At 37.6% G+C, this 15,481-nt stretch overlaps 1 protein-coding gene across 1 annotated transcript in view; it reads left to right on the forward strand.

Annotated features, from left to right (window-relative positions):
• The window catches only part of LOC134674442 (ATP-binding cassette sub-family G member 1), a 74,688-nt gene that overhangs the window by 45,701 nt on the left and 13,506 nt on the right, over window positions 1-15,481 (forward strand). Inside the window, exons 2-4 of the mRNA XM_063532552.1 lie at window positions 13,335-13,452; window positions 13,749-13,866; window positions 14,285-14,383. Of these exons, the coding sequence (XP_063388622.1) occupies window positions 13,335-13,452; window positions 13,749-13,866; window positions 14,285-14,383 (335 nt within the window). The remainder of the gene's footprint in view (window positions 1-13,334; window positions 13,453-13,748; window positions 13,867-14,284; window positions 14,384-15,481) is intronic.

The following is a 15,481-nucleotide window of genomic DNA, read 5'->3' on the forward strand; positions in this document are numbered from 1 at the left end:
TCCCTCAACTCCCCGATCACTCTACCTCACAGCGCATCAACCCCTGATCCATGAACCCCTCGACCCTGAACCAGCAGCCCTTCAACAGCCATTCCCTTAACTTCGCTTCGCCTTAATTCCTAACCCTAACCCCCGATCAGTAGCCTTACCAGCTTACCAAGAGTTTGACATTGATTTATTCGCTAGCGTGTGTGTAACTTACTTTCTTTGCATCTCGCTCGTACTGGCATATTAGTGCGAGCGAGATGCATAAATAGTAAGTTACGAAGACGTTAGCGTCGCTAACTTAGCGAATATGTTAATGTCAAACTCGCGGTAAGGCTACACTTGGCTACACTTGCACTACATCAAATTGGCGGTTTTCGGAAGCAAATGCTCGAGTTACTTTAGAAAACACCGAAATCACTTTACACGTGCCTTTAAAAACTGAGGAGTTCCCTCAATTCCTCATGGATTCCATCATCAGACCAGAACCAAAAATAATACGGAAACACGTTGGAGGTAACTCCTTCCAAACAAAAAAAGAATTACTCAAATCGGATCACAGGTGCCGGAGTAATTGCTGAACATACTACATTTAAAAAATCATCATCATTATCATCAAAACAATCATCATCATCAGGTCTACTTCATCAAAGTGGTGGTTTTCGGGAGAAAATGCTCGAGTTGCTTAAGAAAACACCCAAATCACCATGCATGTGCCTTTAAAAATTGAGGAGTTCCCTCAATTCCTCATGGATTCCATCATCAGACCGGAACCAAAAATAATACGGAAACACCGTGGAGGTAACTCCTTCCAAAAAAAAAAGAATTACTCAAATCGGATAACAGGTGCCGGAGTAATCGCTGAACATACTACATTTAAAAAATCATCATCATTATCATCAAAACAATCATCATCATCAGGTCTACTTCATCAAAGTGGTGGTTTTCGGGAGAAAATGCTCAAGTTGCTTAAGAAAACACCCAAATCACCATGCATGTGCCTTTAAAAATTGAGGAGTTCCCTCAATTCCTCATGGATCCCATCATCAGAACAGAACCAAATTAAAATGGGACCAACTCGGAGGTAGCTCCTTTCAAACAAAAAAAGAATTACTCAAATCGGACTACGGATGTCGGAGTAATCGGTGAACGTACATAGAAAAAAAAAAAAAAAAAAATAGCCACAACCGAATACAGAACCTCCTCCTTCTATGAAATGGAAGTCGGTTAAAAATAAGCATTATACCTACACATGGCTACCCAAAAAAAGGAATCTGACCATTGAGGTGAGCCTTACAAATCTGAGATCGATTCTATGGTTAAAATATCAATTTTCAGCCAGCCAACTAAAATCGCATGTTACGAGTTCGCGCGCCGTCTATCAGGGCGGCTACCGCGAAAACCGAAATTCGCAAATTGCGGGGATCTTTCTCTTTTACTCCAATGAAGGCGTAATTAGAGTGACTGAGAAAAATCCCCGCAATTGACGATTTTCGGTATTGGCGGTAGCCCTACAGCCCTTATGTTATGGGAACCCTTCCGCAGCAGGGATCGAACCTGGGTGAGGTAACCTAATACATAAATATATAAATATATTGGGCTAAGTCACCCCTATTACGTTTTATTTATTTTTTAGGTATTCGTTTTAGTTTTGTTGCTAACTAGTTTTGATTTTAGGTTAGGTACATCTTATTGTAATAAATGATTGTGCTTATGGATTGTTAAAAAAATCAACTTGCTTTGTTTTTATGGTTCCGTATCTTAAAAGGAAAAAACGGAACCCTTATAGGATCACCCGTGCCTCTGTCTATCTGTCTGTTTGTCCGTCTGTCACAGCCTATTTTCTCGGAAACTACTGGATCAATTAAGTTGAAATTTGGTACACATATGTAAATTAATGACCCAAAGACGGACATGTAACGTAAACAAATGAATTTTATACTTAGGGGCAACTTTTGAGGAGTAAATGAGAGAGTTGAAAAATAAAGGTTTTCAAACTATATCGTGTTATATGTCAAATGAAAGAGCTCATTTTGAGAATTTCAAACATATTTTTTTTATAATTTATCATAAATAAGTTAGAAGTTATTTAAGAAAGTAGCCAAAAAATTGCCCTCCCGCCCCCCCCCCCCCCCTTTTATCTCCGAAACTACAGCAGTGGGACGTATATAGGCTATTTTATTTTTAAAACCCGAGGTTTTCGGGGCGGAAATGTTTTACACTAGCCAAAAAATATTGGTAAAATCTGTAAAAACTGTAAACTATTTTAACTTGTCTTAGCAGATTCGGAGTTTACTAGCTATTTTTAATTCAAAGCTTGGTACACTTTAATACAAATAAAGGTGTTGGGTAGTTTGGCAAGAAATGTATTTTTGGGTAAAAAAAGTTGTTGTACCTATCGTCCCTAAGCTGGGTAAAAAAGGTAGAGGCTTTTATTAAAAAATCAACTTATTATCACACGATATTTTTCAATGTTCTAGAAGGAATTAAAAAACCGGTAATCAGATACCTTAACTTATGTTTATTTTTATAAGTTTTATAACCCACACACTTCAAATGAGGATGCGACTAAACTTAGATCGAAGTTTCCTCATGTCATGGTGTGGCTAAAACACGAAACTTCTATTATATAGTAGAATATATAGATGTATAATCAGGATCAAAACTAACGTATCAAATCAACGCGTCAAATCAAAACTTCTCAAAAAAGGATACATATATTATGTCTATACAGCTAGAAAGACATGCGAGGAAGCGTGACAGAGTGATCAGAAACAAGCCAACGAAAAGAATTTTGACCCACCTACGAAATAAAAAAAGAATAGATAGTAGGCCCACAGTGGGCCCCACAGGTTACCAGTTCGCCGAACGATATCAGCCCGTCAGTTGTTCGGAGCTGTCATATTTTGCATTTAACTGACAATCAGTGGCCCCCTTTAGGTTCCGTTTAGCCTCGGGCCCGGCATGAAGCCCTAGAAACGCAGTAGCAGATAATATGCGACGACTTTTTAATTGGCGTCGGTGTAAATGATGATAATTAGTCAATTAAGCTATTGAGTTAAATGATGTCTAAGCTGATAAACAACGCTGGGCTATCGTTCTTCCATGACTAAGCAGCTCTTTGATACAAACAGCAACACTCTTACTGTCCATCGGTGGACCTTATGCCTTTTGTAATAAGGTTTACGAACTGTCAGTTAAAAGTGTGGCCGGTGGTATGCACATACATATTACAATTACTAGTCCTAGTCATGTAAAACTGACATTTATTGCGATGATTATTGATAAAATTTATTTTATTATGCCCAGTCAGCATCAGCAGCGATGAATGCGGTTAAGCGCAAAAAGTACTTGTTAAAACATGCGCGGTTAAAATCAGGTTTTATTTGTATTAAACTGTTTTGTGAAGTAAGTTTTTTTTATCCAACTGCCGAAAAAGAGTTAGGTTCATCTCGGTTTACTCGACATAATATTATTGCCATCGTGAGTTCACATAGCCCGTCTAAGCTAACTTTGCACCGATTTGAACAGAATACATTTCGGGAGTCACATAAATAAACATATTTTTATAGAAATTTAACAATAATGATGACGTGTGAAACTTTATCATTGCTAATTTTAAATATTGTCATGCACAGTTATTTTGGTTCAACTGCCCATTTCAAACTTTAATACGCTTGACCACACAGCGCTCCGTGAACACCGAAGTTCGCAAATTGCGGGCATCTTTCCCTGTCACTCTACTTACGCCTTTAATTGGAGTAAAAGAGAAGGCCCTCTGGACAGCTGCGTATGCGCCTTGAACTTGCGAGTGAGCTGACGGCCGCGGCCAGTGTGTCATTACCGAACGACTTAAGGCGACTATAGGGGTAAATGGAGTCGTAGCTTCAGCTACTCTTGGTCGGCCGCGGCTTAACTTAACAAATTTAAAAAAAGTACGTGTTACAAAAATGTATGCATCAAAAAAACCTCATCGAAAAATAGAATGAAACTTGTATTGTAGGATACCTTTGAAGACAGTAAAAAAAGTGATCGGCCAAATCCTGATGTGTTGGCAGGTTCCTGTGTCCGACCGAATTTGTGGTACCGTACCACGTGACAGCTGCAATTTACCTCATCGAAAAATAGAATAAAAAAAAGGAATACTTTAAAATTATACTAATTTGGCTCTTGGCTTGGCTTGCTTATACTATTAGTGTATCAAAATACACTAATGCAAATGTTTGTTTAGTTTATCAACAATATATCGCTTTAAAACAAATTTCAAAATATATTTGGCCAACCCCATAGAACACCGCCTAGGGGTTGGTCAGTGGCCCACCCAGTGGAAGTAATGTACCTATATCATAATTAGGGTAGGTATATTATAATTGCTTAATCTAAAGTCGTTTTGATGAAAGTTTATAAAATAGGTATTCTCGCGTGTGCAAGCGGCGGGCTCAAAATATACGGTCAAGGTCGCAGAAGTCGGAACGCGCCTTAATTGGAAGTAATGGAACTTGTTTTAAAATAGCATTGCCAAGTTCAACTTGTTATTAACAATTTTGCAGCCTAGCAACCGATACACTACGACAGAGTAGCCAAATATGTATAAAATAGCAACCTACCTTCGTTGCTATCGGGAATAAATTGTTGTTGCCACCGCTGTATGTGTCAATTTCCTTGATAAAATGAGAGACTGAATGAACGATTCTAATCGCGAAAGTGATGCGGTGGCGAATGTCACTCATTTTATCAATCTGAGGGCCTACCGCGAACCACGTTCGGCGTGTTGCCTCCCTGTCACACTTACGTACGAATTTACAGGTGCGGCAGAGAGGCAACACGTCGAACGTGGTTTGCGGTAAGCCCTCTGGTCTCCTCATATAGGAATATAGAAAAAGCTTTATGTCTGCGCAATAAGAGCGATAAAGTCGTCGTTCGGTTCTGCTCACATCGGCCGGCGCCTGCCGATGCGTTGGCTTTTTCGCTCATATTGCGCAGACAATCAGACATATAGCTTTTGCCGATTGCGCGGCGATAAATCTGGGGAGACCCTAAAAATGTGTCAGTTGCTATACTGGCTATACACTAAGCTAATTTTACAGTTTAGGTACCTCACATATGTTTTAGTCACACGCGCGACATGTTTCGGAGAGCCTAGGTCTCCATTTTCAAGCACTAACAGTGCATGAGCAGTGATCGAAAGAAAATGGACAGTGCATCACTGCTCATGTACTGTTATTTAGTAACAGCGTATCACGTTATACAAAGATTGGATACCTACACCTACGTATACTTATGCAAAAATAATCAACAAAAACAGATTTATTGGCAGGTATAAGTATGGAAGAATTTTTTATGCTCCTTACGAGTATTTAAGAGTAAAATCTATCTATAGTTAGACTGTAAAAAGTCTGCAGCGATTTTGATAGCCCACGCAGTGCAAGTGTCATTTTAAACGTCAAACTTCTACAAAATTATGACGTATAAATAACACTTACACTGTGTGGGCTATCAAATCCGCTGCACACTTTTATTGGTGCGACTATATAGTTATACGTATAATATGTAATATCATTGTGTATTTTATTTGTTACGAATAATCGTAAACATTAGAAGTATGTCATGTAGTTACATCGATATCTTTATCAAAGAAAATATCACGTGTTTATGAAATCACGTGTTACAACACATTATTGAAAGATATGGAGGAGTATTCTGGTTGTAATAACAGGTTATGAATTTGATATGGATATGATTTGTCTGTCTAAACTGATTTTTTTTCATAACCGGTTAGTGATCCTGTTGTCGTGAGTTCAAGTCTTACCCAAGACAGTAAATTTTTCCACATCTAATTTATTTCTATGGTTAGTTAATAGCATCGTTCGCAGACGTTTCTGCTTGATACGAGTACAAAATAAATTGCTGCAAATTTCTATAAACTTGTCTATTTTTTAAGCTGTTAGAGAATGATGGTTTATTGAACTTTTGACGCTGACTGTACCTGTTTATCTGTCAACTGTTTATAGAGTAAAGTTCACGTTAAATGTTGTTGCTTACACCTACTAAAGATAATACTTTGGGTAAGGTTAAAGGAATCAACCCAAATATACAGGGCCAACAATGAGAATGGGACCATTTTTTTAATAATATTATTTAACTAATTAAAAACATATTTTTTATAACCGAATGGTTCATAAAAGTTCCTACTTAATTAACAGATGTTTTTAAAGGAGGAGTTGAATATAGTAAAAGTACCTGTTGTTTGCTACTTAATTTTGTTTATTGGTAAATGTATGCAACTATGCACTCACAATAAATACTAACCAATGTGTATACAGGCCCTAACGTGAAGGCCAGTTACAGTTAAGTGTCACTTACCCCGTTGCAATAGCTACACAAGATTATATTTGGCCCTGAGACAGTGTCGCTACAAGTAGCTTACATAATCATGGCAATAATGTGTCTTACCTATTGTCAAATAAAATGTCAGTACCGGTCATGTCCAGTACCTACGATCTACTTATTCACAGAGTGGGTACAAGTTGAAAAACTCCCTGTATGCTTGCAATAAAAATGCATTATCGCCTAGAGAAGACCTTTATGAAACGGATCTCATTATCGCTGTCGCTAGTTATTAATTAAATAATTATAGTTTATTTACTCATAGGTAGGTATAAAGTATGTCTTTTTAATATATTTTATAGTTTATCGTTCGTAAAAAAATATATAGGTAATTACAATGTTAAAATTTGTAGCTTGACATGATGGTTTTTATGTGTTCTGTGTATGTACGGAAAAATAATATGTGTAGAAAAAGATTTATTAGGCACTTTGGAAAGAGATTTATTTGACATACTTATTGATGAATGTAAATTGTTATCGTCACTGTTTGCAAAGGTAATTTATTTATTGAATAGTAAACCCCTTTGTTTATATGAGGGGCGCCCCAAAAATTCTGAAGAAAAAGTGGATTACACAAAAACAAAATAGAAAATTATACAAAACTTATAGACACTATTATTATTTTGTGTTGCGAGGAGAAGTCATCTTCTAACCTAATTAATATCAATAGAGTAAATAATAAATAAATATAGGACAATTTTACACAGATTTATTCCCACAGTAAGCTCAGTAATGCTTTTGTTTTGGGTACTAGACGACGATATATATAATATATAGTTATATTTATACATACTTATATACATAGAATACATTAATAAAGGGTCCACTGATCAACAATCCGCCGGACGGTATCGGCCTATCAGTTGTTCGGAACTGTCAAAATTTTGTTCTAACTGACAGGCCGATACCGTCCGGCGGACTGTTAATCAGTGGGCCCCTTAACTCAGGAACAAACAGTGTTCACACACAAATAAATGCTCTTACCGATCCTCCCGCTTTGTAGGCAGAGTCACTACCGACTCCAGTTCTTACCTCTATAATCATTCGACTTTAATCGTTGCATCATTGAATCGTACTTGAGGTCGATGGAGTCAAATCAATATCAATTATCAACTAATTATCTGGTTCGCTTCGCGGTGGCTCGCTCTCACGCGATGTCCTTAGACATTTATAAAACCCAGCCCCACAGTAAGCTCAATAAGGCTTGTGTTGTGGGTACTAGACGACGATATAATATAATATACAGGGTGCTTCCTGTAACAGGACCAATAAATTAAACTAAAGGCTGTACTCCTGAAACTGACCAACATTTACTCAGCAACTTTTAAAAAATATGAATCCTTTAGACTTTTTCATACAAAATAAATATTGCCTTCAATGTACGCTGACATCAGTGTGTTTGACGTTACTTGTCACGCTTTTAACATAACAAAATTTGTAATACATTGCCTCTTAGAATAATCTTTAAAGTGTAATAAAAATCAAACCATGAGTTATTTTCAAAAGTTGCTGAACAAATGTTGGTCAGTTTGAGGAGTACAGCCTACAGTTTAATTTATTGCTCCTGTCACAGAAAACACACTGTATACCTAGATATAGGTATACTTAAACATATAGAAAACATCCATTAAGCCATAACACAGAAATGAAATAATGAATACCTATATATAAATAAATACCTATGAGTCTCTCACATGCAAATTGCAATATAGGTGTCAATGTGTCAGTTCATGCAGAGGTGCACTATCTGTGTGTTAACACAATATGCATATTCAATGCAATGGATCTTATCTTATCTTTTTGAATTACCTATGCATGTCTTAATTTAATTTAATTATGTAAATTTCTGTACCAATTTAATTACGAATAAATTTATTGTACTACTACCTAAAAAATATATTAACAATTATTATGTAAATTGAATTGTTTGGCTAGGTACTAATACTGTATTATATCTGACCTATTTGTTAACTTTTAATGTGTTAATTTGTTGTACCTATGCTTATCGTTTTGTATATCTGTATGTAAATCACATGATATAAATAAATTCGAATTTGAATTACTTACTAATTATTTTTAATCTTATATGGAAGTATGTTCTGGGATAAATTAGTTTTATTCCAACATTTCGTTTACTGATATTACATTTTCAAGTGATACTTCGTAGGCAGGGTCATTAACGACGAGGCTAGGAGGCCGTTCAATTCAGTTTATATTTATGTTTCATGATCCGTTCTTATAAAGAGAACAATAATATCAAATCAAGATCAATTTATAAAAGTTTGAAAGCCGCGTCTGTCCACAAGCGAGGCACGAATTAGTCCAATATTTATATTGACAGAATGATCGTCCTTGTAAAGGTAAACACACAATGAGTCAGGCACATAATGTACTCGTAATGATGCCGCTATGACAGTTCTGCGTTGTGCGCAATTCGTTAGATGGCTGTGTTGTGATAATGTTTTGCCTGTTGTCACAACCAGAGACAGGTTAATATTATGGCTCCTCTACACGATGGGCCAGCGCCGGCCACTCCAAGGGACGCATTTATGCATTAGAGGCAAGTGATATTGCTATCTCATTCTACCGCATGGCTGCGTCCCTTGGAGTGGCCGACGTTGGTCCATCGTGTAGAGGAGCCATTAAGATTGACTCATGCTAGACCGGGCCGTGCCCGAGACGAGACGTCTGATATGTCATTTTGACGGTTGATCGATGATTATGATCACGTGGTGCTTTCCATAGAAAACGAAGCTCTGGAATCTCCGGCCCGGCCACGGTCCGGTCTAACGTGAGTCGCATTTTAACTTTAGACTCACTATTCACTACATCCTTATAAAACAAAGTCCCCCGCCGCGTCTGTTTGTATGTTTGTTCGCGATAATCTCAAAAACAACTGGACGGATTTCATGCCGTTTTCACCTACCAATAGAGTGATAATGTATTAAGGTTTTGTATAACTCGTGCGAAGCCGGGGCGGGTCGCTAGTGATTAGATACGATACGACCACAAAAAAGGTCTATAAATTGCCTTTTTATATTAATTTAATTCAACGCCGCCGCGGACGCCGTTTTATCACGCTGTCTCGTAGACAAGATCGACCATCATATCCGTACATAATCACTCAATGCCACTTTACATGTAAATCCTGCGATCTATATTATTTATTTGTCTTTGCCACCATTACGGTTTTATCAGTTTGTGCCATCGTTGGGCCTCTGAACATGAACTATTAAGAACAGTTAGGAATGAAATTTGGCATGCAATATTTCAATTGGAAAAAGGGAATTGGTAAAGGCGCAAGTACTTACCGAACGATAGTAGGTACGTATTGCGTCGAAATAGGGTTTATTACAGGCTGGCAGGCAGTTGTGTGTTGTTGATATCTATTACCTACCTAAGTACTATTGTTGTTTATAGTTTTGTTGAGCGCATCGCCAACAAACTGTTTTACAGTTTGGCGAAACTTTAATTATAGGTAACACTGTACTTTGTGTTCTGTTAAATTAAAAAAAAAAAAAAAAACCGCCATTTTACGCAATGTACACAAGAAATAGGTGTAGGTTGGCACAGACCGCATTAATAACAGCGGATGATGAGCGGCGGATAAGTTTTGGTTATTAGAGCAAGTCGAAGTATTTTCCTTTTTCCAATTTGTGTTTTTTTTTTTTTAGGGTAAAATTAAAATTTATTATACAAAAGGTTAATGGTACATAAATAATCATACAAAAGTAACTTAAATATATCTAAATATTAAAATATTTTAATCTAAAAGGCCTCCGCGGGCTGTACCGGGTGCAAAGGTGCCCATTATACTTGCCGCGTTACCACGTTGGATAGCGATGGCCAGCCTTTGCACCAGGTACGAACCCGCGCGAGCGTCAGAGGTCCTCTCCCTGATTCTACCTCCCACCTCCCTTATAAAAGCTATGGCGTCAGACCCCCAACACCCCGTTACCTCGAAGGCGAGTGGCACAAAATAATAATTCGCCTCAAGGTCGGAGTATTTTATGCGCTTTCTTAACGCTGCCAATTGAAATATTGCATGCCATATTTCATGTAATGTAAGCATGTTTTAGCATATTGTTTTGCAATGAGAAGGAACTTAGGTATAGTCCAGCTAGAAATTGTAGAATATTATTGAGGGCGCCATTTCCTACGCGACTTTCACATATTTGACGTAAAATGCATGGCAACAATTTGGTATGGAATTTTTCTAGTTCAATGTTATTTAATTTCTACTATTTTAAGTCGCACTATAAAAAATCCGCTCATTAAATTTCTTACTCCGGAGGATATTGTGATGATGACTAGAACAAGGTGGTCCGCTAAGACCTCAAGGAAAAACCGTCAGGGAAAACTAAAGAACGCTGTTATTATTGTAATTAAGTGAACCAGTATAAAATACTTCTGAGAAATAATAATCTCTTGTTAAGACTTGATAGAGGTGACACTATAAATTACTTACTAATGTTTAAAATTCAGGAGTCGAAAACCTTTGAGAAGAACGCCAAGTGCAACAGAAAATAATAACCCTGAGTTGTGTGGAAGCTGGGATTGCCGAGTGGATTTGAAGTCCGACATTCCGGAGGTCGCGGGTTCTAAGTTCGAATCCTGGCTCGTAACCAATTACGAGTATGTAGTTTCTCAGGACTTTTGTACGAATTAAATATAAATAATATTATTTGATAGGTATTAAATTTACCACTAGCTTTTCGGTGAAGGAAAACATCGTGAGGAACCTGCGTACATCTGCGAAGAAATTCAACGCTGAATGTGTTGCCCCCAACCCGCATTGGGCCAGCATGGGAACATTGGGAAGTATAGCCCAAGCCCTCTCGCGCAGGAGAGGAGACCTCGACGTATAGTTCTCCTTCGTACATATTTATTGTATTCTCTATTGTTATTTATGTACTTGTTTTGTGCCATAAAGTGTTTTACTACCACTAGTACTAGTACTACTAGTACTACTAAAAGTGTCGCAGTTAAAACTTGAAATAGCCGCATGCTCGCTTGCCGTGGGTTTCCCACTTCTGAACAAACAATTACAAATATGGACGTAACGTAGTAATTAAATATTTATAATATAGGTAATTATATATGTTTATTTTAATACAGTTAAACATATTTGCACTCATTCCAATGAGGTTGTAATGTAAGCCATTAAGAGCTTTGTTTTTCATATATAATTCATGGGAAAACTATAATTTACGATAGTATTAAGTATATTTACTTACGTACATTACGAGTATTATTACAAAGTCTGTGCGGAAAGAGAAGTGTCGTGGAATGTATGGGGCCCCAATACATTCCGAACAGACTCTACAATCGAAGTCGCCTTTCATTTTAAAACGATGTGCTGAATTTTTTTTGAAAAATTGTACGAACAATTTAAATTATTGAAGTCAGTAAGTATTTTACTTGCTCTTAAAGACTGAAATGTTATTAACTAGAGAAAAGTAGCCGTCAAGTGCCTGAACTAGGATTTGTGTTTCAGGCAGAATGACCAAGATTTTAAAAAATTAAATGTTCACTTAATTATAAATTATGAGTAGTAGATGCATAATAAAAGACTTTGCACCTTAAAATCAAGTACATTAGGTAGGTAATTAAATTATATGAAACTTGGCATGGATATTCAAGAATCTATCTGCAGTCGTCGGGTAAAAAAACCAGTCGTAGTAAGTTCAGCCTAGCGGAAAGGGCTAGAACCGGTACCTACGTTTCGCAAACCCCGCGTTTGCCAACTCGTCCTTACATAAATGTTAACCGGATTGCAAAGGGAACCTGTACGGGTATGATGGCTACACTTTTATCGTCTATGGTGTCATGTCATGAGTCACTCTTGCACTTTAAGCAGTGACGTAATATATAGCGATTTATTAATAATTATTAATTCATTTATTTATGTAATTTATGTGAAATAATTACAAAGATACATATGTATATTGTAGATACAATTAATACGCCAAACTGGAGTAACCAGTTTGTTGGCGCGCTGTGATCCTGCCTTTTTACTATTCTATTGTTAGTAGAAAAAAAAAGAAAGCATGCTTTGAAAAACGGTCGATATGACTGGCACGTATCTGACACATATCACTACCCAAGTAACAATGCATGTGCATTAATCACTTTTAATCAAAAAAAAAAACAACGGGTTGCGCTACAAGTGCTACAACGGGCGTGCCGGCAGAAGTGAAAACTCAATGACACTGTAACAGTTTTTCGATCAGGTCATGTGTCCGTCTTACGAAGCGTCTTACGTCTTACGCTGTTGCGTTGCATTTTTACCCATCACAAAAAGTGCACAGCGCCGCTAAAGAAGTTTCCACTTCAAAAAAATAATTGGAATAATTGGAAAAACGAATGATGCAATAAATAAAATGAAATTAAATTGGATTGAATTGGATTGGAGTTCTAGTCAGACTTTTATAGTTATTCTAGTTGGTTAGATATGTTAGAAAGTGACGGGCATTATGAAACGATAGCAGCGCGACCATCTTAAGGCCATCGTTGGCCAACTGCAACAAAGTTGAGTGTGTTTAATGAAACTAAATGTAATTTTAGGAAAACTTCGAAGGGACTTCGAACTTACTGACATTTTGATGTTAAGATGATGTTTCAATGATACCATTTTCTTATCATTTAATGCGTAAGATAGGTAGGTACCTACTTAAAGTGCGAAAACGAAAACCATATTATAATATATAGGTATTTATTAAGTTATTCAAAAAAAGTAAATAATATCGTTAAAACAGAAATTTTGACATGTCCATTTCCAACGACAGCTGCATTACTGTTCATTTTACTATGGAATTTGACAATAACAGCGACGCGTTCAGTACTAGTAGTGCAGCTGCAGTCAGAAATGGAATGTTACCATATGCTATGCTTTAGAACGGCTCTGCCCCCGCGAATATTAAGCCGATTACTTGCATTAAAAACCGTTTGTTTAATTCCAGGAACGAAGACTATCCTGAAGAACATCTCCGGCCTGTTCCGCTCCGGGCAGCTGACGGCCATCATGGGGCCCTCCGGCGCCGGCAAGTCGTCTCTCATGAACGCACTCACTGGCTTCTCGTAAGTTACTTAGAATAAACTCAACATACCTAACTTTTTTTGTAGCAAACGACTTAAAGTTTCCCTTCTTGCGGTTAAATCGTACTAATACTTATCCTAAACAATTATTTTTAATAATATCAAATTGAACAAAAAGCCTTTATTTTTCGGACAATTACCTATGTGCCGGTGTGCCGGATTGTGTAGAATAATATTCTAGCTAAGATAGCTGCATGATATGCAGCTATCTTCTATTGCGTCAAATAATAATGTAGAATAAAAAACTAAAACTTTAAACGCATCCTTAAACGTTTCAGCACGAAGGGCGTGACGGGCATGATCAGGGCGGGCAACAGTGTCTGCCAGTTGGAAACACATCAGCGGTCAATGCGCGCACTAAAACACTACCGCAGCAAATCAGCATACATCCTTCAGGTACGGACACGGCACGGATAGGTATCGGATACGACACGGACAGGCAACAGTGTCTGCCAGCTGGGAACACATCAGCAGTAACTACGGGTACTCGAGAACTATTCAGCATATACCTATTCTACATGTACGAGCACGGTACGGATACGTGTGGACGGTAGCCAACAGTAATGAATGGGTTGATTTGGGTTGGAAAAAGTGGGGAGAGCTCTCTCCCCAACATTTTGACACTAGGCTCCTATACCTATAATTTACATACTAAATGCGGTCATTTTTGTGAACGATTGGAAGTATTTCATGCAAATTCGATATCAATAATCAAAAGTTGTAAAAATGTGGCTTCGTATCGATGATTGTAATGGAATGCTATATATATAATAGAAATAAAATTAACTAAAGCCTTGAATGTATAATTTTACAGGATGACCGCATCAGCCCGCTGTTCACAGTCGAGGAGCTGATGAAATTTGCTGCCGACATGAAACTAGGCAACATGACCGATAAACTGAAGCTTACTATGGTAAGTTTCTGACCCTTTTCCTTACTTGATCGCATTAGATACTCTGTATTCACGGCCAAGGAGCTGATCTAGTTTGCTGTTGACATGGAACTGGGCAGCAATATGAGCGAAAAACCGTAATTGACCGTGGTAAATATTCGACTATTTCCCCTGTTTGACCACAACAGCTGGTCTTAGGAGCCGTCGGGATCTGGGCAACGTGACCGACAAACTAAAGCAGATCGTGGTAAGTTTCTGACCGTCATTGTTTGACTGCATATGCCTGATGCGGAGCCCGGATTCTGCGATCCCCCAGGTCTAAATTACAGCTTAGGCTTTAAAGAAACTTGACAAAGAAACAATCTACTTTTTTCCGACTATTGTGGTAATTTTCGACCTCCATTAATGAGGACACGCAAATGTACCCATTGATTACATCAAGCATAATGACATTGTTTCGCTCGCAGATGTATCTGCTTGGTAAAAAATTGGTTCATTGTTTCTTTGTATCTAATATAATAGGTAATAGGGATTACAAATTGTCATTTAACTACGCCACGTCCGTGAATTAGTACTTATTATCCGAGTAAAAAAGTCGCCTTCAGTCACGAGTGTCACAACAGTTGCCTCTCTGTCGCATTTGTGAATTCGTACGTAAGTGTGACAGTGAGGCAACACGTCGAATGTGATTCACAGTAGGGCCTCAGACTTAAGAGTCCGATTCAGCTTATTATGTTTTTTATTTTATCTTACGTCCTTGATCTCCCGTCATTGTAATGAAGTGAATGTCGTGCGTGAGATGCGTGCTAATCACCGAGACGATCGTAATTGACGTATCAAAACCATTTTATAACCATTACAATTTGTTGAATTAGAATCGAACCAATTTGAATTGTTTAATTTGTTGAATGTACAATGGCACTGGCGTAATCTTAAGATTAAAGGTCCCTAAATAAATAAAAAAATACAAAAAAATAGAATCGACCTCGGGACCGGTTGTACCAAATTGTCGATAAAGGCTCATTTAGACGGCGCGCGAACTCGCATGGGAGTTTCATTACATTACGGTTTTTGATTGGTCGGCTGAATTGGATGTCACCAACAGTCCGCAATGTAACT

This window comes from Cydia fagiglandana, chromosome 1 (assembly GCF_963556715.1).
Source record: "Cydia fagiglandana chromosome 1, ilCydFagi1.1, whole genome shotgun sequence".
Taxonomy (NCBI): domain Eukaryota; kingdom Metazoa; phylum Arthropoda; class Insecta; order Lepidoptera; family Tortricidae; genus Cydia; species Cydia fagiglandana.